Source organism: Gorilla gorilla, chromosome 11 (assembly GCF_029281585.2).
Source record: "Gorilla gorilla gorilla isolate KB3781 chromosome 11, NHGRI_mGorGor1-v2.1_pri, whole genome shotgun sequence".
Taxonomy (NCBI): domain Eukaryota; kingdom Metazoa; phylum Chordata; class Mammalia; order Primates; family Hominidae; genus Gorilla; species Gorilla gorilla.
The window spans coordinates 144480845-144504094 of record NC_073235.2 but is presented as its reverse complement, the minus strand read 5'-3'; the positions used below and the strand labels follow the sequence as shown (position 1 = coordinate 144504094).

Here is a 23250-nt window from a genome sequence, read left to right as displayed (position 1 = left end):
GCTATGAGGGACACAGCATCTGCGGGTCCCTCCCCAAGTACACAGGGTGGGGGCAGCGGGGGAGGCGGGGTCACGTCTGCTGGAGCCCTATCACCCTGCTGCGGTCCTTGGCAGCTAGCAGCAGGGACGGTGCAGGGAAAGGAGCCCTGCCAGGCCCTCAGGCGCCGCAGCCACACACCCACTGACACCCCCGGGGCTCATTCTCTGCTTGCCATCCTGGAGCCCAGTCCTGGACCCCATGCCTGTGTCAGGGACAGGCACAGAGACCTCGCAGCTCTGGGAACTCCCGGTGAGATCCGGCAGATCAGGCCTGGCAGGGAACGCTGCCCCGGGACTCTGCACATGATGTGGGTTTCCATCCGCAAAACCCAATAGGTCCCATGGAAAATGACCACAGGCAATGAGAAAGCGGTAGAGTGCTGCCTGTGAGATCAGCGTCCAGAACTCACGGCTCTCATTCATCCATTGACAGCGCAGCGCGCCAGCGTCCAGAACTCACGGCTCTCAAACACCCATTCACAGCGCAGCGCGCCAGCATCCAGAACTCACGGCTCTCAAACACCCATTCACCCCATTCACAGCACAGTGCGCTAGGAGATGGAGTGGCAGGCGATGTTTCATCTAGGACAGCAAGAGAGAAGATGCTCCCGGCATAAACCTAGCCAGAAACGTGGGAAAGCTGCCGCGGAGGCTGAACTCAAAGGCACCCTGACCCCCAGGCCCCGAAGAGGCGCCACAGCTGCAAACATGCACGTTCTTCCGATGCAATTCGTAAATTTAATACGATCCCAGTAAAAACCACAGTTCTGGAACTACCATGCTCATATGGAAAAATTAACAAGCAAGTAACAGCCAAAAAAACCATGAAAAGAAAGTGAAAGAGGACCAGCTTTATGAGCTCAGGGGAAACTTACTGTAATGAAAACAGGGTGGGATAAGCACCAGAAGACACAGGAACAGGCCCAGTCCCTGCGACCCAAATCAGTGAGGGGAAAAACGACTTTTTAACCAACTGCCCAGGGATAGGGATAGCCATCTGGAAAAGTATTAAGTTAGACTCATATGCACAAAATCCCAAATGCACCAGAGAGAGAAGCATAAAAAAAGAACCCTGGCCAGGCATGGTGGCTCACGCCTGTGATCCCAGCACTTTGGGAGGTCGAGGCAGGTGGATCACAAGGTCAGGAGATTGAGACCATCCTGGCTAACACGGTGAAACCCCGTCTCTACTAAAAATACAAAAAATTAGCCGGGCATGGTGGCGGGCACCTGTGGTCCCAGCTACTCGTGAGGCTGAGGCAGGAGAATGGCGTGAACCTGGGAGGCGGAGCTTGCAGTGAGCCGAGATCATGCCACTGCACTCCAGCCTGGGCGACAGAGCAAGACTCCGTCTCAAAAAAGAAAAATAAAAAGGAACCCTACAAGAAACAAGAAACCGTGGGTGCATTCTTACAGTGTGGGAGGGGAAGGCATTCCCAATGAATAAAGGACATCAGGTAGCAATTAAAGAAAAGACTGATACACTGAACTCCATATATTGGAAAACAAAAAACTTTAGCTTGGCAAAAAAAATCATAAACAAACTGAGGGAAAATATTTGCACCACCACAAAAGAGCGAATATGCCAGTCGTAGGAAGATCTAAGAGTCTGGAAAAAGCAAGGTCAAAAGTACACGAGAAAGTGCAGGAGACGTCCCTCTCCCTCTCCCTCTCCCCCTCCCTCTCCCCACGGTCTCCCTCTCCCTCTCCCCACGGTCTCCCTCTCCCTCTCTTTCCACGGTCTCCCTCTGATGCCGAGCCGAAGCTGGACGGTACTGCTGCCATCTCAGCTCACTGCAACCTCCCTGCCTGATTCTCCTGCCTCAGCCTGCCGAGTGCCTGCGATTGCAGGCGCGCGCCGCCCCGCCTGACTGGTTTTCATATTTTTTTGGTGGAGACGGGGTTTCGCTGTGTTGGCCGGGCTGGTCCCCAGCTCCTAACCGCGAGTGATCAGCCAGCCTCGGCCTCCCGAGGTGCCGGGATTGCAGACGGAGTCTCGTTCACTCGGTGCTCAATGGTGCCCAGGCTGGAGTGCAATGGCGTGATCTCGGCCCGCTACAACCACCTCCCAGCCGCCTGCCTTGGCCTCCCAAAGTGCCGAGATTGCAGCCTCTGCCCGGCCGCCGCCCCGTCTGGGAAGTGAGGAGCGTCTCCGCCTGGCCGCCCATCGTCCGGGATGTGAGGAGCCCCTCTGCCTGGCTGCCCAGTCTGGAGAGTGAGGAGCGTCTCTGCCCGGCCGCCATCCCATCTAGGAAACAAGGAGCGCATCTTCCCGGCCGCCATCACATCTGGGAAGCGAGGAGCGTCTCTGCCCGGCCGCCCATCGTCTGAGATGAGGGGAGCACCTCTGCCCTGCCGCCCCGTCCGGGATGTGAGGAGCGTCTCTGCCCCGCCGCCCCGTCTGAGAAGTGAGGAGACCCTCTGCCTGGCAGCCGCCCCGTCTGAGAAGTGAGGAGCCCCTCCGCGCAGCAGCCACCCCCGTCTGGGAAGTGAGGAGCGTCTCCGCCCGGCAGCCACCTCGTCTGCGAGGGAGGTGGGGGGGGGTCAGCCCCCGCCAGGCCAGCCGCCCCGTCCGGGAGGGAGGTGGGGGGATCAGCCCCCCGCCCGGCCAGCCGCCCTGTCCGGGAGGTGAGGGGCGCCTCTGCCCGGCCGCCCCTACTGGGAAGTGAGGAGCCCCTCTGCCCGCCCAGCCGCCCCGTCCGGGAGGGAGGTGGGGGGTCAGCCCCCCGCCCGGCCAGCCGCCCTGTCCGGGAGGTGAGGGGTGCCTCTGCCCGGCCGCCCCTACTGGGAAGTGAGGAGCCCCTCTGCCCGCCCAGCCGCCCCGTCCGGGAGGGAGGTGGGTGGGTCAGCCCCCCGCCCGGCCAGCCGCCCCGTCCGGGAGGGAGGTGGGGGGGTCAGCCCCCCGCCCGGCCAGCCGCCCCGTCCGGGAGGGAGGTGGGGGGGGTCAGCCCCCCGCCCGGCCAGCCGCCCTGCCCGGGAGGGAGGTGGGGGGGTCAGCCCCCCGCCCGGCCAGCCGCCCTGTCCGGTAGGTGAGGGGTGCCTCTGCCCCGCCGCCCCTACTGGGAGGTGAGGAGCCCCTCTGCCCGGCCACCACCCCGTCTGGGAGGTGTACCCAACAGCTCATTGAGAATGGGCCATGATGACAATGGCGATTTTGTGGAATAGAAAGGGGGGAAAGGTGGGGAAAAGATTGAGAAATCAGATGGTTGCCGTGTCTGTGTAGAAAGAAGTAGACATAGGAGACTCCATTTTGTTCTGTACTAAGAAAAATTCTTCTGCCTTGGGATCCTGTTGATCTGTGACCTTACCCCCAACCCTGTGCTCTCTGAAACATGTGCTGTATCCACTCAGGGTTGAATGGATTAAGGGCGGTGCAAGATGTGCTTTGTTAAACAGACGCTTGAAGGCAGCATGCTCGTTAAGAGTCATCACCACTCCCTAATCTCAAGTACCCAGGGACACAAACACTGCAGAAGGCCGCAGGGTCCTCTGCCTAGGAAAACCAGAGAACTTTGTTCACTTGTTTATCTGCTGACCTTCCCTCCACTGTTGTCCTGTGACCCTGCCAAGTCCCCCTCTGCGAGAGACACCCAAGAATGATCAATAAAAAATAAAAAATAAAAATAAATAAAAAATAAAAAAAGGAAGTGCAGGAGGCATAACCCAACAGCTCAGAGAAAATGTGTGTGCGTGAGCCTGTGTGTGCACTTGTCTACACGTGTGTAGACATATGTGTGCATACAAATGTGTGTATGTACATACACAGGGGTATGTGTGTGGGTGTGTGTGTACAGGTGTGCGGACGTGTGTATCTACAATATATGTATATACGGCAGTCCATGTGTGCATACACATATCCCTTAAACAATGAAAGGTTGTTCAGTTTCTCTCAACAAAAATACAAGTTGAAACTACATCCACCAGGCTGACAGAGCTCTGACAACGGTGCGGCTGTTGGCGACGCAGCAGGGAGCAGGCCTGAGGGGCTGGCGGGGAAGCCGAGCTGGAGGCGCACCGGTGCTGTCTGGTAAGCGGTGGGCACTTGCCCTTTGCCCCCTCAACCCCCGTCCTCGTAGAAACACTTCCCAGAGGTCACTGGCAAACATGTGCAGACGCAGAGCCCACGAGCTCACGGCGCTGGCTCGGCAACCGCAAAGCCGTCCAAAGCCGGCCAGGGGCTTGATCCCGCCCTGGAGTCCCCATCAGCTGAGAGCTGGGGCAGCGGGAGCCGGGAGGAGGCTCAGGGCTCCCCACAGAGGGTCAGGTCACTCAAGACCATGAGGGGACACACGCGCAGGACAGAACAACTCGCTGTCCCCAACTTGCTGTGGTGTGAAAATGACACGGCAGCAGTCTGAGCATCAAACAATGCCAAATTAAAATTAAAAACCTAATTGAGGCTTGGCACGGTGACACTTTGGGAGGCCGAGGCGGGAGGGTCGCTTGAGCCCAGGAGTTTGAGACCAGCCTGGGCAACAAAGTGAGATCCTGTCTCTACACAAAAATTTTAAAATTAGCCAGGTGCGGTGGTCCCAGCTCCTCGGGAGGCTGAGGCGGGAGGATCCCTGGAGTCCCGGAGGTGGAGGCCGCAGTGAGCCACGATGGTGCCAGTGACTCCAGCCTGGGCGACAGAGCAAGACCCTGTCAAAAAAAAAAAAAAAAAAGCCTAATTGATTGACACACTTTGAGTATGTTAAAAAGAACACGAGCTCAGATCGATACTCACAAAAAGAGACAAGGCGGGCGGGGAGGGAGGAAGCGGTCGCTGTGCCCGGGCGGGCCAGGCGGGCGTCCGCGGTGTGTTGGCGGCTGCGAGAACGCGGCGCAGTCAGCACTTCGCCTCCCGCCTTCCCGTCAGGCCGCCCCGCGCCGCCGCGCACTCACTTTTTCCGTCCCTGGCTGGCCCCGGGCCTGTGTCGCCGCCTGGCTGCGGCTGCGCTCCCGCCCCACCCACGCGCCCCGGGCGGGTCGTCCCGGCCTCGCACAGCAGCTGCGGCGGCTTCAGGAGCGCCCTGGGTGTGGCCGGGCCTCGGGGCTCCCCGGGGGACAGTGCTGGGAGGAGGCCTGGGCGCGTGGGTTCCACAGCGAGAGAGGCGCGGCCCCGCCCCGTGTCCCAGGCCCCTGAGCCCGGCCAGCTCCACCCACCCCCGCGCCCCCGACCCTGCAGCGCCGCCCCCACTCCTGCGCCCCACCCCACCCCCGCCCACACCGGCCGGGTCTACGGAGTGCGTGGGCGTTGGACGCCTTACTCTGCACGGGGGACCGCGGGTCCTGTGGGCCTCGTGGATGGAGCCCAGGGTCCTTGGAATTGGGCGGGGTGGGGGGAGTCTGCCCAGGGCTCCCAGCAGGAGCGAAGGTGAGCAGGGCGGCCTCTGAAAGGGAACCCACCCTCGGGCTACAGGAGACAGGGCTGGTGATCTGGGTGCAGCGCCAAGGCCCTGGGGGCTGGTGGGGCCGCATGAGGGGCTGCGGTGTGAGTCCTGGTGGTCTCTGCCCTCGTGTGTCAGGGCTCCAGTGTGGACTAACCTCGCTCTGAGTCTGGGTGAGGCTCCTGAGATTCTGGAGAGTTCAGGATGTGGAGGGTCCTCTGGAGGGTGACCGAGGCCGTGTGACCACACCATCGCCGTGGCCCCCTCGACTGTGGCACGATCGCTCCCCTTGTTGGGTGGATCTCCACGTGTTCTCCCCATACCTCTGACCCCAGTCAGTCTGCCGCACCCACCAGTGGGGGCCCCTGTGTTTGTCCAGCCTTAGAAAACCTGGCCGGGGTGTGGCCGGAGGGGCACTGCCGGGGACACTGGCCAGGGCTGTGAGAGCGCAGGACGCCTGCCCCGGGCACGGGGGCACCATCGTCCCCAACTACTTAGCCACAGAATCCAAGATTGGTTTGGGGTCTTAAGTTTTTATCTCAATTCAACCTGCAAAACCAAGTTATTACATACATGGAGTAGTATTCAGCCTTAAAAAGATGGAAGTCAGTGCACCCCATTCACAGCAGCGCAACTCACAATCAGCGGCCATGCGGAAGCAGCAGCTCCGTGTCCACCGCTGGAGGAAGGAACGGACAGCACGGTGATTCCGCACAGAGGGAGTCACCTCAGGAAGGAAGGGCTCCCACACCCGCTGCAGCGTGGAGGAACCTCGAGGACGTCACACCGAGGGGCACAAGCCACAAAAGGACAAACACTGTGTGACTCCACACACACGAGGTCCCCAGAGTGGGCCGGTTCATAGGCAGAAAAAGCAGACGGTGGGGCCCGGGGCAGGGGGAGCCAGCGGGAAGTGAGTGTTTAATGGGGACACTTTCTGTTTTGCAAGAGAAAAAGAGTTTCTGTTTCTGGGCTGGGAGGTCAGCCGCCGAACCGCTGAACCACAGTGGCTGGGCGGGGAAAGTGGGCCTCGGCCACTGCCTGGCCTATGCAGGCTGCCCCGGAATCAGGGGCAGGGGCAGGAGGGCCAGGTGTGAGCCCTCAGCCCATGGCAGCCTTCGGCCTCGCTGATGGACAGAAGGGGAAACTGAGGCCCAGGGAGGTGTAGCTGTAGTAGTGAGAGTTCTCTAGAGAAATAGAACCAATAGGCTGGGAGTGGTGGCTCATGCCTGTAATCCCAGCACTTTGGGAGGTCAAGACGGGCAGATCACTTGAGGTCAGGAGTTCGAGACCAGCCTGACCAACATGGAGAAACCCCATCTATACTAAAAATACAAAATTAGCCGTGGGTGGTGGCGCATGCCTGTAATCTCAGGTACTTGGGAGGTTGAGGCAGGAGAATTGCTTGAACCCAGGAGATGGAAGTTGCAGTGAGCCGAGATCGCGCCATTGCACTCCAGCCTGGGCAACAAGAACAAAACTCCGTCTCAAAAAAAGAAGAAAAAAAAAAAGAACCAATAGAATGTGGAGACAGAGAGAGAGAAACTTACTTGGAGAAATTGGCTCACATGACTGTGGCAGGCAGGCGGCTGGGGATGCAGGAGGAGCCGAAGTAGCCACTCAAATCCAAAGATGCCTGCAGGCAGGATTCCATCCTCCTTTCTCTCCTTTCTCTCCGGCCTTCATAGACTGGATGAGACTCCTGTGTCACGGAGGCTGACCTGCTGATTCAAAGTCTACTGATCTCAGCGGTAATTTTATCTTCGAAAAATACCTTCACCGAAACTTCTGGACTGCTGTTTGACCAACATCAGAGTCCTGCGGCCTGGCCAAGCTGACACAGAATGAACCACTGCAGGCCGAAGGAGGCGGAGCAGGTGACACGCAGGACCCCAGCTCTTCCAGGACGTCTGGGCTCGTGGGGGGAATGGCCGGTGCGGCAGGGGGTCCCTCAGCCAAGGCGGGCCTGCAGCCGATCACGTTTTCACAAGTCCATTGGCCAGGTGGATGCCCTCAAGATTATACCGATTGTCATCCACTTTCTTCCTTCTCTTTTCTTGGAATTTTTATAGCTACACTTTTTAAAAAATTAATAGGCTCTACTATCTAAAGCAGTTTGGGGTTTATGGAAAAGCTGAGTGGAAAGTAGACGGAGCCCCCATGTGCCCCTCGCCTCGCCCCTCACGCAGACTCTGCACCCCTATTGTTAGCGCCTTGCCTTGGTGCTGGGTCCCTGCTGTGCGACGAATCTGCACTGACCTGGCCCCATCACACAGGGTCCACAGCTCGAATTGGGGGCCAGTCTTGGCGTCTTGCGCTCTGGGAGCCCTGGCAAGTGCATGAGGTCAGGTATCCACCATGATGGTGTCAGGAGAGGCTTCCCTGCCCTGAAATTCCCCCGAGCTCCACTATTCACCCCTCCCTTCCCTGGCAACCACTGAGGATTCTTACTGTCTGCGTAGATTGCCTCTCCCGGAATGTTGTGTAGTTGGAATCATACAGTATGCAGCCTTTTCAGATTAGCTTTGAGAACTAAAAATAAAATTCTAAGCTCTCAGTCAACTAAAAGGACACCTGTTAGCCAAGGAGACCCCAGAGAAACCTTAACACCTGAGTTCCCAGCTAGGATGGGACAGGAGGACATATACACCTCGTTAGAGCCCCTCCCTTTTGTGGTTTAGACACAAATGCCCAGAGTGAACGTTGAAATAGAGACCATAAGATTGGCAGGACTGGGCTGGGCGCAGTGGCTCACGCCTGTAATCCCAGCACTTTGGGAGGCTGAGGTGGGTGGATCACTTGAGGTCAGGAGTTCAAGACCAGCCTGGCCAACGTGGTGAAACCCCATCTTTACTAAAAATAAAAAAATTAGCTGGCCATGGTGGTGGGCGCCTATAACCCCAGCTACTCGGGAGGCTGAGGCAGGAGAATTGCTTGAACCTGGGAGGCGGAGGTTTCAGCAAGCCGAGATCGCACCACTGCACTCCAGCCTGGAAGACAGAGTGAGACTCTGTCTAAAAAAAAAAAAAAAATTGGCAGGGCTGAATACAGCAGTAAGATGCCAAATTATCAACAGGACCTGAGGCCGCACCAGGCAGGGTGAAGTCACACACGCTGTGCTGACTTATGTCCTGCCTGCCATGAGGTTTTCTTTTTTTTTTTTTTTTTTTTCCTGAGGTGGAGTCTCACTCCGTTGCCCAGGCTGGAGTGCAGTGGGGCCATCCCGGCTCACTGCAACCTCCGCCTCCCAGATTCATGCCATTCTCCTGCCTCAGCCTCCTGAGTAGCTGGGATTACAGGCATGCACCACCACATCCGGCTAATTTTTGTATTTTTAGTAGACAGGGTTTCACCATGTTGGTCAGGCTGGTCTTGATCTGACCTCGTATTCTGCCAGCCTCGGCCTCCCAAAGTGCTGGGATTACAGGCGTGAACCACCGTGCCCTGCTGAGGTTTTCTTTTTCTCTAGCAGCTAAACAAGCACCAGCCTCTAGGGAAGCCACATTCACACAGCTGCATCTCACCTGCCGCCAGACGCTGGCTCATGACTCGCTCCCCTCGGCCACCAGCCCTAATGACCACTTTGATTGGACAAGAGACTGATTTCTGTAACTTTTCTATGAAAAGGAATCTTGTGTGCTAAATTTTTGTCCTAAAGTAAAATGACTGGTTATTTAAGAAAGAGAGAGCACAAGACAAACCATTAAGTCCCAGCATGTTGTAAACAGTCTGTATAAGTTGTGATAAGGTTCATAAAAAAAAGTACACCTGTAATCCTAGCACTTTGAGAGGCCAAGGTGGGCAGATTACTTGAGCCCAGGAGTTCAAGACCAGCCTGGGCAACATGGTGAAACTCCATCTCTACTAAATTACAAAAATTAGCCTGGTATGGTTGTGCACACTTGTAATCCCAGCTACTCGGGTGTCTGAGGCAGGAGAATGGCGTGAACCCGGGAGGCAGAGGCTGCAGTGAGCTGAGATGGCACCACTGCACTCCAGCCTGGGACACAGAGAAAGACCCTGTCTCAAAAAAAATTTTTTTTTTAAGTATGAAAGGAATTTTGTATATGTTTAAGTTGGCTATTACTAAAAGGAAATTGCTTATAGCAGTCTTTCTAAAGATTGAACTTTGATATTAAAAGTACACTAATTGGTCCAGGTGCAGTGGCTCACGCCTGTAATCCCAGCACCCAGGAGGCCTAGGCGGGCGGATCACAAGGTCAGGAGTTTGAGACCAGCCTGGCCAACATGGTGAAACCCCATCTCTACTAAAAATACAAAAATTAGCCGGGCGTAGTGGCAGATGCCTGTAATCCCAGCTACTCAGGAGGCTACAGCAGGAGAATCGCTTGAGCCCGGGAGGCGGAGGTTGCAGTGAGCAGATATCACACCACGGCACTCCAGCCTGGAAGACAGAGACTCTATCTCAAAAAAAAAAAAAAAAGAAGAAGTAGTCAGGATTCAAGTATTGAAAGATGTCGATGTCATTGGTCAAGCTCCCAGGGTGGGGGTTTGCAGGAGGGAAGCTGGCTGGGGATGCCTTGGGAACCTGAAGAAGCAGGAACAGCTGAGCACCAGGGTCAGACAACGCCGGGGGCCGAAGCCTCGGGCTGAAGGGACGGGGCCTGGTCCCCGCATCGCTGTGCAGTAATAGCAGCTGACGGTCTCGCTTTGGGAGAAACGGGAGATAGATACACACACACTGACATTTACATTTCACTTGTGTGCGTTTGGGGAAAGCTGTGGAATGAATGCGATGGAACGACACTCTGGTCTGAGCAGGTAAAGCAGGTGCCTGGGGTCACGAGAACTTTTTTAATCACATGAAGTGGAACACGCTTGAGAGAATGGTTTCGGAAGCCACGCAGGTGCGCTGCGAGATCATTTCTACCACCTGAGAACCGTCAACAACAGAGGACTTGCTGGGCCTTGATCTCCACATCTGGAAAACAGACACGTTCTCCACCCCGCGGGGCTTTATTTCATACTAAACGGAACGACGCACTTGAAGCAGGTGGCGTGGAGCGAGCCTTCTGCGCCTGCGCAAATGCTTCCTCCTCGCCCCTCTGCGCACGCGGCAGGAGCAGAAAGTCAAAGAGAACGTCGTGGAGAAGAACAGAAAGGGAGACAGAGACACAGAGAAAGAGAGAGACAGAGACACAGGGAGACAGAGACACAGAGAAAGAGAGACAGAGACACAGAGAGACACAGAGAAAGAGACAGAGACACAGAGAGACACAGAGAAAGAGAGAGACACAGAGAGACAGAGACAGAGACACAGAGAGAGACAGAGACACAGAGACAGACTCAGACACAGAGAGAGACAGAGACACGGAGTCAGAGACATAGAGAGAGATACGGAGTCAGAGACATAGAGAGAGATACAGAGTCAGAGACAGAGACACAGAGACAGAGACACAGAGAGAGACAGAGACAGACTCAGAGACACAGAGAAAGAGAGACAGAGACACAGAGACAGACTCAGAGACACAGAGAGAGAAGAGACACGGAGTCAGAGACACAGAGAGACAGAGACACAGAGTCAGAGACACAGAGAGACAGAGACACAGAGTCAGAGACACAGAGAGAGACAGAGACACAGAGACAGACACAGAGGGAGACCGAGTCACGGAAAGAGACAGACACAAACACAAAGAGAGACAGTCCGAGACACAGAGACAGAGAGAGACACAAACACAAAGAGAAACAGAGACAGACACAGAGACAGAGAGACAAGGACAGAGAAAGGATGGGGGAGGGAGAGAGGGAGCAAGAGAGTAACTCCCAGCTGATCAAACACAGCAAAGAGAGAATTAGTGAACTAGAAAAAAAAAAGCCAAGGAAAACCAACCAGAATGCAGCACAGACACGAACGAGAAGGAGAGTGCACAGCAGAGGGCCATGCGGATGGTGAGAGGTCCCACGCCTGCGTCCTGGAGCCCAGAAGGCGGGAGCAGGGTGGGACCCTGGTGGTCACACAGCTGTTTCCCGAGGCTGCATAGCAAATCACACAGACCTGGAGCTTGAAACGACACAAATGCATCCCCAGAAGTTCTGGGGGCCGGGGGTCTGACATGGCCTCCCCGGGCTAACATCAAGGGGTCCGCAAGGCTGGTTCCTCTGCAGGCTGTCGGGGCTTCGCTTCCCGTCTTTTCCAGCTTCCAGAGGCCACAGGCTCCTCAGCTGTGGCCACTCCTCCATCTTCAAACCCAGCTCCAAGGCCTCTTCCCTCCTCTCCCACCCTTTGTCCCCTCCCATAAGGACCCTGGTGAGACCCTGGACCCACCCAGATGACCAGGATGATTTCTCACCTCAAGACCCTCAGCCAGCCCCCTCGGCGCAGCCCTTCGCCATGACGTCATGGTGCAGGCCCCGGAGTGAGGACGCAGACGGCTTCCAGGCCCTTGTTTGGCCTATCAGACATCAAGGCTGTTTAACATCTTCCTGGAGGTCCTTGCCAGCCCAGTAAGCCAGGACAAGAGGTAAAAGGATGAGGGTTAGGAAGGAACCACAGAGACATCCTGCCTCCACGACAGAGCCCTGACCCCAGCACTGGCACCGTGTTCCCCGCCACGTTCCTGAGCCACTGCCCGGCCCGGCCTGGGCACAGCAGCAGGGGTTGCCCCTAAGGCTCAGGGCGTGCGTTCGCCCCCCTCACCCTGCTGTGAAGGAACACCGGAGGCTGGGTGATTCTTAAAGAAAAGAAGTTTAATCGGCTTCCGGTTCTGCAGGCTCTACAGGAAGCGTGGTGCTGGCATCTGCTCGGCTTCCGGGGAGGCCCCAGGAAACCCACAATCCTGGTGGAAGAGAAGGGGGAGCAGGCGCGTCACATGGCGAAAGCAGCAGCAAGGTGGGGAGGTGCCGCGCACCTTTAACCAGCCAGGTCTCGGGGGAACTCGCTGTCACGAGGACAGCGCCGAGGCGATAGCAGGAAACCCTTCGTGAGAGTCCACCCCATGATCCAGTCACCGCCCACCAGGCCCCACCTCCAACACTGGGAATTACAATTCGACATAAGATTTGGGAGGGGACACAGATGGAAACCATACAGGGGTGGAAGGAAGGAAAAGAGGCTGGGAGAGCAGCCGCCGGGAATGTGGAGGTGAGGCAGGGGCTCAGGAGCCGGTTGGGTGCCGGGGAGCCGCCCGTGGTGGGAGGAATCTAGGGGGCTGGTCTCTCTCGAGGCACAGGCCTCCCAGGATGCCAGAGGAACTCCCAGTGCAGCAGGGGGGAAGGACTGTCCCCAGGCACAGCGACCCCCCACCAGCAGACACCAGATGTCCTGAGCCTGCCGCAGCTGGGGCAGTGGCAGGAGGGCAGGAGGAAGGGCTCAACCTGCCCTGAGCCAGGCAGCCCCCCCCCCCCCACACACCCTCTCCCAGCCTGGGGCATCACACCTGGCAGAGCCTTCCCCGGTCCTGAGCAGCTGCCCAGACCTGGAGGAGTCAGGGCCTCGGAGCCCTGGGCCCCACCTGAGGAGGCCACGGCTGCTGGGAGGGGCCCTTGGCAGGGCCAGCTCCGGCCCCTTCTTCAGACCTGACCCAACCCCAGCTCGGAGGGTGCTCCAGCCGCAGACAGCCTGGGACATCCAGAGGCTCCACCACGGCGACCGGAGCTCCTGGGGACCTCGAGCCCAAGTCTGTCTGACACAGGCCGAGGCTGCACACGGCCGGGCAGTGACGGCCAGGACCCCCCGGGGTCTGAGGCCCACGTGGACAGACAGACGGACGGACAGATGGCAAAGGCAGGAAGGTGTGCTGCTTCCCAGGCTGCGGCAACAAATCTCACCGACTGGCGGCTGAAGCGATGCAAATGCGTCCTCTCGCGGCTCTGGAGGCCGTCTGAAGCCAAGGGTGACAGGCCCGCACCCTCTCTGAAGGCTCCAGCGCAGGGTCCTTCAGCCTCTTCCAGCTCTGAGCAGCCCCCGTGCTGGTGGCGGCATCACTGCAGCCTCTGCCTCCGCCTTCACATGGCTTCTCCCTGCGTCTGTGACTCACAAGGACGGTCGTCACTGGGCTAAACCCACTGCAATCCAGTATGACCTCCTCTTACCTCCATCACGTCTGCAAAGGCCCTACTTGCAAATAAGGTAGCAAAGTCTGAGCTTCCAGGGGGACATGAAGCTGGGAACGCCGCTCACCCCAGTGTAGAAGAGAATGATGAAGAATGGGCATGCAGAGCCGCAGTGGGCTCCACGGCTTCCAGAACCCCAGAGAGGCCTGTGGCTCCTTTGCTTCAGATCTGAAGGCAGAAGAGTGGACTGTGACGACCCTGCTAGCCACAAGCCAGGACACACGCATGACAGGATGCACCCAGCACACGACCTACACACGGGCCACGAGCCAGGACACATGCATGACAGGATGCACCCAGCACACGACCTACACACGGGCCACGAGCCAGGACACACGCATGACAGGATGCACCCAGCACATGACCTACACACACACCACGAGGCAGGACACACGCATGACAGGATGCACCCAGCACGCGACCTACACACGGGCCACGAGCCAGGACACACGCATGACAGGATGCACCCAGCACGCGACCTACACACGGGCCACGAGGCAGGACACACGCATGACAGGATGCACCCAGCACGCGACCTACACACGGGCCACGAGGCAGGACACACGCATGACAGGATGCACCCAGCATGCGACCTACACACGGGCCACGAGCCAGGACACGCATGACAGGATGCACCCAGCACACGACCTACACACACACCACGAGCCAGGACACACGCATGACAGGATGCACCCAGCACGTGACCTACACACACACCACGAGCCAGGACACACGCATGACAGGATGCACCCAGCACGCGACCTACACACGGGCCATGAGCCAGGACACACGCATGACAGGATGCACCCAGCACACAACCTACACACACGCCACGAGGCAGGACACACGCATGACAGGATGCACCCAGCACACGACCTACACACGGGCCACGAGCCAGGACACACGCATGACAGGATGCACCCAGCACATGACCTACACACACACCACGAGCCAGGACACACGCATGACAGGATGCACCCAGCACGCGACCTACACACAGGCCATGAGCCAGGACACACGCATGACAGGATGCACCCAGCACACAACCTACACACACACCACGAGCCAGGACACACGCATGACAGGATGCACCCAGCACACGACCTACACACGGGCCACGAGCCAGGACACATGCATGACAGGATGCACCCAGCACGCGACCTACACACGGGCCACGAGCCAGGACACACGCATGACAGGATGCACCCAGCACACGACCTACACACGGGCCACGAGCCAGGACACACACATGACACAATGCACCCAGCACGTGATCTACACGTGCGCCCCAGATTCCCATGTTGAAATATTAACTCCAAGGTGATAAGGTCAGGAGGTGGGGCCTCCTGGGAGGGTGGAGCCCTCATGAACAGGATAGTGTCCCATACAGGAGACCCAGGAGAGACCTCTCCCTCCGCCGTGTGTGACACAGCCAGAGGCCGCCATCCACTAGCCGCAAACTGGGCCCTTACCAGACACGGAGCCTGCCCTCATGATCACAGACTTTGACCTTGGACTTATAGCCTCCAGAACCGTGATAAATACATTTCTGTTGTTTCCAAGCCCCCTGGTCTGTGTATTTCATTTTGGCAGCCCCACGGGACTAAGACACAGACCCCCTAAAACCAGCACTGCCAGGGCCCGGGCAACGGGCCCCTCCTATGAGGGGCTGAGGCTGCCTGAGGTGGTGAGAGGCCTGGGGTGATTGTGGGAACTCAGGGCTGTCAGGGGCCCCGGATCCAGGCCCCCATCCTGCCCCCGTCTGGAACCCAGTGGTGGCCCCTCTCAGGCAGCAGCCGTCCTGGCAGGGCAGTTGCTGGGGAAAAGGGGGCCGCAAGGGGAGGTCATCTCTGCTCCCCTGGGGACCCTCGGCGACTCAGAGACCACCTGGACGCTCCGCACTGCTGGGGGCTGGCCGTGGGTCCCCACCCTTGGGAATGGTCACCGAAGCCAGCCCAAGGGGTGACCAGACCCAGAGACATGCAAAGGAGCCCATTACACACAATTCAGGGCTGGGAAGAAGGTGGCACATGTGTGCACCCCCCGGCTGATGCCATCGTCCACGGGTGGGACACACATGTGCACCCCCCAGCTGGCGCCGTCGTCCATGGGCGTGACAGCAGGCTGGGAAGGACCGTTGAAAGGAAGCCAGAAGGAAGGGCCTGTGGGGAGAGAGGCCCGGGGGCTCACTTCTCTTTCTTCTTTATAGTTTTCTACATTTTCCAGATTTTCTTTTTTTTTTTTTTTCAGAGTCTCACTCTGTCACCCAGGCTGGAGTGCAGTGGCACAATCTCGGCTCACTGCAACCTCCACCTCCTAGGTTAAAGTGATTCTCCTGCCTCAGCCTCCCGAGTAGCTGGAATTACAGGTGCACACCACCACATCCAGCTAATTTTTGTATTTTTAGTAGAGACAGGATTTCACCATGTTGGCAAGGCTGGTCTCGAATTCCTGCCCTCAGGTGATCCACCTGCTTTGGCCTCCCAAAGTGCTGGGATTACAGGCGTGAGCCGCTGCGCCCGGCTCATTTTCCAGATTTTCTACAGTAAGCATATGTTGCTTTTATCATCAGAAATGAAGACTATGAAAGGAGAAGAAATAAAAAGGAATTTCCCTGGGGAAACAGCCCCAGTGGAGCCCAAGCCCCCTCCAGGGTGGGGTCAGGGGAGCAGGACACTGGACTGGGAAGGTGACCCCCTCCTGGCGTCCAACTCTGCGGGGAGAGGCCCTACCTCCTACTCCTCCGGGAGGAAGTTCAGAGAGCACGGCAGACCACTTGCAAATCACTGTCACCGGAGGCCAAGGGCGGAGGCCGCTTCCTGCCTCCCGCCCTCCCTGTACTGGCCCCAGGACATTTAGGAGTAGAGCTTTGCTAAGGCAGCGGGATTTTGGGATGGGGGTCAGAGAAGTGGGCTACAGCAGAGCTCCCCTCCCCAGGGCTGGAACCTGAAAAGGAAAGAAACGTCTACCCCGACACAAGCACGATTCCTTTATTTCGAGCCAGAAAGCAGCCAGTAAGCAAGTGCTGCCACCCACAACACCCTGGGCTACCTGCGGTGGCACGCCTGGCCCTGCAGCCTCGGAAGGGAGCTGTGGGGGTCACCCAGGGCCCATTCGTGCCCCCACCCTGCCCCCACCCTGCCCTGCTCACTCCCAGCCGCTGCTCCCCTTCCTAAAGAGCAGTCCCTGCTTGAGAGCTCTGAGGAGCAACTTGTTGCTAATCCACAGGATCCTGCACTAAGAGCCCCCCACAGCTATCGTGGGGCACCCCAACGTATTCCACCCCTCTGCCCCGGGCACCCAAGGGGCATGGGCACAGCCAGAAGGCCTGTCAGGAGGGCCAGCAGCACCCTCGAGGCTTGTCCCCAAGGTTGGGCGGCTCGGGGCTGGCGGGCACGTTCTCCAGGACCTCACGCAGGGAGAATGTACAAAAGGAAATCTCATCATAGGAGGTCCTGGCCCCGCTCTCGTACAGGCAGGCAAAAACCAGGCCCCCCTCAGGGGCCGGCCCGATGGACGCCAGGTCGGAGTAGCCGCTGGGGCCCTCGTAGATCACCCAGGGCTCTGTCCAGCTGCGCGGGTCCAGCGGGGACTGGCTCAGGCGGATACCCATGTGCAGCCGAGCCCTGCGCCCCACTGGGTGGGAGTACAGCAGCCACGTGGGGCTCTGGGGTGGGGCAGCAAAGGGCATGGGGAGTGCCAGGGTCCAGGACCCCACATCCCCACTGACCCCAGGCCTGGGGCCAGGCTGCCTGGGGCCATCCGCCCGAGGCTGCAGACGGCTGAAGGGCCCACCAGGCACCTGGCCTCCACGGGGGTCTCCAGCAGCCTCCTCTGGGGGTTCGTGGACTCCAGGACCGAGGAGTGGAGGCTGGAGGGGACTCCCGGGGCCCACTGACCAACTGTCATCCCGTGGCCTGCTGGGGGCGGGGGCTGGGAAGCCCACGATGCTGCCCTGGCAGCCCCAGGCAGTCTCAGGCAGGGAAGCCACGCGCTCTGCGGGCAGGAAGGAGGTGCCCTCGTCAGTGCTGAGCGCCTGCACACGGCTGCCCAGTGGGCTCCGGGCATTGCAGTAGAGGAAGCTGCCGGCCTGCCCACTGTCCACCACCGCCAGCTGGCACTCGCCTGAGCGCAGGTTGGGCACGAGGCCTCCACGGTGCCAGGTGCGGCCATGGTCATCGCTGTAGAAGGCGAAGGAGTGAGGGCTGGTCCGGCAGATCTTGCCAAAACACTCTCGGCGGTCCACGCGGTAGGTGTAGGCGGGTACCAGCAGGCGGCCTGAGGGCAGCTGCACGCCGTGGCCAGGACCCACGGCAAATGTGGCCCAGTCTGCAGGGAGGAGGGCAGAGGTGGGAGGGGCTGCTGGGTCCCCGAGGTTGGGGGGATGGAGGAAGGCACAGGGGGACGGGGAAGGAGGGGCTGGTGCCTCGGGTTAGGACCGTCGCACTCTGACCGCCCTTTCACATGACTCATCCCAGCCGCCCTGAGTCCTCCCAGGCTGAACAAGCCTCTCATAGCCCTTAGCAGCCGAGCCCAGGTGGACGGCACCCAGGAAGGCTGGTGAGCGCTGCCCACACAGAGAGAGCGGAGGGCAGGCGGGGGGCATGAGGCCCTGCAGTGGGGTCCCTGGGTCGGCCATGTGTCTGCTCCACTCCCTGCTGTAGCTCCCACGGGCCGGGGTCAGGTGGCCACAGAGGATGGGGTGGAGGGAAAGTTGTGGGTGAGGCCTGGCCAGTCCCTGGGCAGGGTGAGAAGGGAGTAAAGAATAAGAGGAAGGGGTGGGGCGGGGTGGCTGTTGGTTTGGGATCTGAGAGACACCTCAGCGTCCAGCCTTCTCCTCTGCAGATAAAGAGATTAGCGGGGCGGATGACAGAGAGTCGGGTCAGCCACAGAGGGCCCGCTCCTGCCCACTGGGTGACTGGGGGTGATCAATACCCATTTGCCTGGGACGGGAGGCGCAGGACGGTCCTGGGGAGAGGGATTTGCCTGGGAGGGGAGGCGCAGGACGGTCCTGGGGAGAGGGATTTGCCTGGGACCGGAGGTTCATGACGGTCCTGGGGAGAGGGATTTGCCTGGGACGGGAGGCACAGAACAGTCCTGGGGAAAGGGATGGTTGGTTCCCCTGTGGCTGGAGGCAGGAGTGGGGCAGGATGGAAATTTCCCGCTGGAATCTCCCTTCCATGTGGACCGTGGCCAATCAAAGGGACCCAGACCGGCACCCTGCCCGCCTACCCTGCACGGCACCACCGATGGCCTCCTCGGTGAGGTCCCGGGCGCTGCCCCACGAGAGGCCGGCGTCACGGCTGGCCACACAGCAGAGGCGCGCAGCGTTCCTTCCCGTGGCGATCTGCACGGCCTCAGGCGTGTGACCCAGCACCGCGATGAAGAAGAGGAAGATGGTGCCCGTGCCAGCATCGTGCACAGGACAGGGGTTCATGGACCGGTGCTCCGCCAGGGCCGCTGTCCCCAGCACGTGCAGGGCACCCCACTGCCCAGAGGAGGAAGTTCCGCTGACCAGGACGTCCAGGGACCTGGGCACAGCCACCCGCAGGGCACCCAGGATCGCTGAGCCTGGTTTGCTCATCTCTACCTCGGGCATCTGCCTGCCGCCGCCACCCCCGCCCCTATCCCGGGGTGTGCAGCCCCAGCAGATCCGGCCACTCACCCACACGGAGCCCCCAACCGCTCACTCACCCGCACGGAGCCCCCGGCCACTCACCCGCACGGAGCCCCCGGCCACTCACCCGTACGGAGCCCCTGGCCACTCACCCGCACGGAGCCCCCGGCCAGCGTGCCCCTCCTCAGCACCAGGCGGTGGGCATGGGAGTCGTCAGGGCTGAGCCGCTGCTCCACAAAGGCCAGCAGGGTGGGCCCAGGGGGCACGGGGAGCAGCGAGGGCACGCGGTAGGTCAGGCCCGTCCTCTCCCGCTCGAAGAGCACTGTCCGTGAAGGGGTACGAGGGACCCCCATGCTCTGCTGGTCAGTACAGGGTCACAGGTCAGCAAGACAGGCCCAGGGAGCCCCACACTCGCTCCCGGTCTGGACTGGGGAAGGCGCTCAGGAGGTGCAGACAGCTCCTGCCCACACCTGGGCCTCTTCCTGTACCCACCTTGGGGTCAGCCCTGTTTCTGACTCCCTCGCCCCAGATCTGGAGCAGCCCCTCCCCCACCCTCCCTCGCACCCACTGCACCCCAAATGTCTGTGGAATCAGCCCCTTCCCCTCTCAACACGGCTCTGGGAGCTGACCCTCGGCCAGGCTGGTTGGTGCCAGGGTGCAGGGGAGGCTGGCCAGAGAGCCCCCGGGACCCTGCCAGCCATGTGCCCAGGACACATGGTCATCCCAGAATTCGCCCAGCAGGAGGTCATGTGGACAATGAGGACCCAAAACCTCGAGCAAGGAGGAGCTCAGTGTCCCCAGAATAGAGGCCACAGCACCGTGGAAGCCACAGCAGAGACACAAAGAGGTGAGCCCACAGGGACCTGTGGGAGCCACGGGGCTCTCTGGGGACAGGGGATCCACTCCCACTTCCTGAACGTCATCGGGGGAGCCACGGGGCTCTCTGGGGACAGGGGATCCGCTCCCACTTCCTGAACGTCATCGGGGGAGCCACGGGGCTCTCTGGGGACAGGGGATCCGCTCCCACTTCCTGAACATCACTGGGGGAGTCATGGGGCTTTCTGGGGACAGGGGATCTGCTCCCACTTCCTGAACGTCATCGGGGGAGCCATGGGGCTCTCTGGGGACAGGGGATCCGCTCCCACTTCCTGAACGTCATTGGGGGAGTCATGGGGCTCTCTGGGGACAGGGGATCCGCTCCCACTTCCTGAACGTCATTGGGGGAGTCACGGGGCTCTCTGGGGACAGGGGATCTGCTCCCACTTCCTGAACGTCATCGGGTCGCCAGTCAGGGATCCTGCAGGGGACAGGTGCTTGGTGGTCAGACCCCTGCCTACAGGCAGCTGGCCCCACAGTGCCCTCACTCCAGTGCCTGGTGCTTCCCACCTGCAGGGCCCTGACCTGAGAAGCGCCCACAGGAATCAGAAGCTCCAAAGCTGAGTGGGGCCCGGCGGCCATTCTGGGAGTTTGCTCCCAGGCAACACCCACCAGGGCAGGGCCCGGGTGAGGGGGCATTTGGGGCACGCATGGGGTCTGCTTGTTGCAGGCGGGACCTGCCTGGGGGGTCTCTCAGTCTGATCGCACAAAGGCAGACGGAGCCGAGCGTGAGCACGCACAGCCCGGCACAGGGAGGTGGCGCAGCTGCAGACAGACGGTGGGAACGCTGGTACCCACCATGCAGGAGCAGTCAGATCCACGGCCAGCCGCCCAGGCCGGGCACACGGGGCACCTGGATGCAGGGCTAAGGGAAGGAGGGAGGAGGGAGATGGCCGGATGCCGGACACCACGCCTGGCCAGGGCAGAACGCCTGCCTACGACAGGGACCCATGCACACCCACGGGTCAGGCGGGACCCACCGACAGAGACCCGGGTAAAGGCGCAACACTCGTGTAAAACCCGAGCAGGCCTTGCCCCGCCACCTGAGGCCCAAACAGACAGCTCCACCTCCAGCCACCTCTGCCCTGGGCCACCGGTTCCTGAAAGGCTCTTGGCTAGGACAGCTGGCCGGCCCCTTCCTGCCGCTCCCCCACCACCAGTGCACGGCTTCTGAGAGCAGCTTCCGTCCCCAAGAAGCCCCTGGCTCTGCTCTCAAAGGGCAATTGTGCCCAAGCGGGAAGCAGGTGCAGACGCCACGTGTCCCTCTGGGCTGAGCAGGCACAAGCAAGACATTCTCTCTGCACTTGGCTCCCTCCCCAAGGCCCGGACCACAGGAGCAGGTGTCAGCACCCCCTGCAGACGTGAGGCCCAGGCCCACCCCTGGGGACAGAGAGGGAGAGAAGGAGGCTCCAGAAACTAGCTGGTCACTCCCCTCGTTGCACAGAGGGGAAACTGAGGCCCACAGAGAGGACAAGGCTGCCACACACTTGGCTTGGGGCTTCCTTGCCACGGCCAGGCCCTGGGTTCCACAGAGCCTCCGTGTCCTCCGTGTGGCCAGGCCCTGGGTTCCACAGAGACTCTGTGTCCTCAGGACCTCCCCTGTCTCAGAGGCCAGCCCCGCTCAGTGTGGCCAGGCCCTGGGTTCCACAGAGCTTCGGTGTCCTCGGGAGGCTCCTCTGTCTCAGAGGCCAGCCCCACTCAGTGTAGCCAGTTCAGCACATTCCAGGGGTTTGGCTTGACTGGGACAGCCATGTCCTGGACATTAACCAGTGCCCCCTGCCCTCCCTGACAGGGCCCTCCTTGGGGGTGTGGAGTCACAGAAGGGGAAACCGAGGCCCGGGGGAGATGGGACCTCCAGGAGAACCTGGCCTTCTGGTCCCTGGACCCCTGGACCGGTTATAGGGGTCACTTTGGCTCAGCAGGGGGCCATCACAGACCCCCCCCCAACCCCTCACAGCCCATCCTGTGTGGGCCCCCCCAGAGCCCTGAGGTCAGCCCAGGCCCTCCGCACACACCCTCTGGGGTCCGCACACACCCTCTGGGGTCTGCAAAAGCCCTCTGGGGTCAGCACACACCCTCTGGGGTCTGCAAAAGCCCTCTGGGGTCCACACACACCCTCTGGGGTCAGTACTTCTTGTCGTGGGAAGTGTCAGGTGCAGGGTAGGAATATCTTGGCGAGGGGCATTCACATGCACCCACATAAAGTGCAGAGGCCCTTTGCACAGAATCCTGGCAGGGAGCCCTCGGCGGCTCTGACCCTCAGCCTGCACCGTGAGCGTTCTGTGCCCTGGCCAGGGAGAAGACTCCAACCACAGACCCTTCACCTGGTAGAGCGTCCCCGACCAGCCCATCAGCAGAACGACCCTGTGGGCTGGGGCCGGCCCCCTGCATTGGGCCCCTCACAACCAGTGTGTCTCCATCCCATGCCCTGAATCTGCCCCCAGGAACCCTCAGTGTCACACCCACCCTGTGGGCCAGGAAAGTGTCCCATTGGGAGATGCATGTGGGACCTCTTGCTGGAGGGGCCCTCGGAATCCATGCAGCCCGCCCCTTGTTTGAGAGCTGAGGAGCCACCCTGCGGTTGGCAAGGAGTGGGACTCGTCCAGCACCCCCAGACAGAGGGGGCAGCCAGCTGGACAGATGCCTCAGGAGTGGGTCCTGACCCCGGGCGCCAGGGTAGAGGGGTGAGGGTGCTGGGGGTGCAAAGGGCAGGGACTCACCGGCCACCTCGGGAAGGCTGCAGAGCTCATCATGGGTGGCTTCCTCGCCTGACCCAGAGCAGAGACAAGGGCCCACTGTGCGGGCAGCAGGCCAGGGAGCTGGCCACGTCTCAGGGCTACGTCAGGACCCTGGACCCTCCCACGGTGGCACGGCTCCACTGAAGCCCAGAGCAGGGCCAGGGGTGCAGATGGGCACCCAGGAGCCACACAGACGCCCGGGACCAGCACAGGCTCCCCTCTGCAGATCAATGCACTCAACACTGGGGTGCTGAGGACACGGGGGTGCGCCCTCCAACAAGGGCTGTGCTGGGACAGGCCCAGCTGTGAGGCCACAGTTGACCTCCCAGGGGGACACGGGTCTGCTGCTCCAGAGACGCGGCCCTGCCAGGAGGGCTCCGTGAGTGCACACTCTCCCCTGGGCTTCCCGGGTGCGGGGCCTCCCCTGGCACAGCACAGCCCCTCACAGCACAGGCCTCGCTGGGCTCTAGCTCTGTATCTGTGCTCCTGGCAGGCCAGCACCCCATTGCAATGTCCTGTGCCTCTCAGGGCCCAGGGT

General features: G+C 60.2%; 1 protein-coding gene across 3 annotated transcripts; it reads right to left on the bottom strand.

Annotated features, from left to right (window-relative positions):
- Positions 1 to 15832: 15832 nt before the first annotated feature.
- NEU4 (neuraminidase 4) lies at positions 15833 to 22885 on the bottom strand. 3 transcript variants are annotated; one of them, XM_019021640.3, is made up of 5 exons: positions 22695 to 22743; positions 20773 to 20839; positions 19251 to 19454; positions 18714 to 18969; positions 15833 to 17810 (listed from the first exon to the last, which is right to left on the bottom strand). In XM_019021640.3, the coding sequence occupies exons 2-5, from the start codon at positions 20773 to 20775 to the stop codon at positions 16813 to 16815; spliced, it is 1461 nt and encodes a 486-aa protein (XP_018877185.1). In that variant the 5' UTR covers positions 20776 to 20839; positions 22695 to 22743; the 3' UTR covers positions 15833 to 16812. The 3 variants fall into 3 exon arrangements, with proteins under 3 accessions (XP_018877185.1, XP_018877183.1, XP_018877184.1); XM_019021638.4 differs by lacking the exon at positions 20773 to 20839 and having other exon boundaries at positions 19251 to 19457; positions 22695 to 22885; XM_019021639.4 differs by lacking the exon at positions 20773 to 20839 and having other exon boundaries at positions 22695 to 22884.
- Positions 22886 to 23250: the final 365 nt, after the last annotated feature.

What these genes read in the sequence shown, in the direction of transcription:
- NEU4 (XM_019021638.4), bottom strand. Translation starts at nt 22,727, where the DNA reads ATGATGAGCTCTGCAGCCTTCCCGAGGTGGCCG. An exon ending in CAGCCTTCCCGAGGTGGCCG is followed by an intron (nt 19,458 to 22,694) that starts GTGAGTCCCTGC and finishes TGTACTGACCAG; the next exon opens with CAGAGCATGGGGGTCCCTCG. An exon ending in CATCGGTGGTGCCGTGCAGG is followed by an intron (nt 17,811 to 18,713) that starts GTAGGCGGGCAG and finishes TCCTCCCTGCAG; the next exon opens with ACTGGGCCACATTTGCCGTG.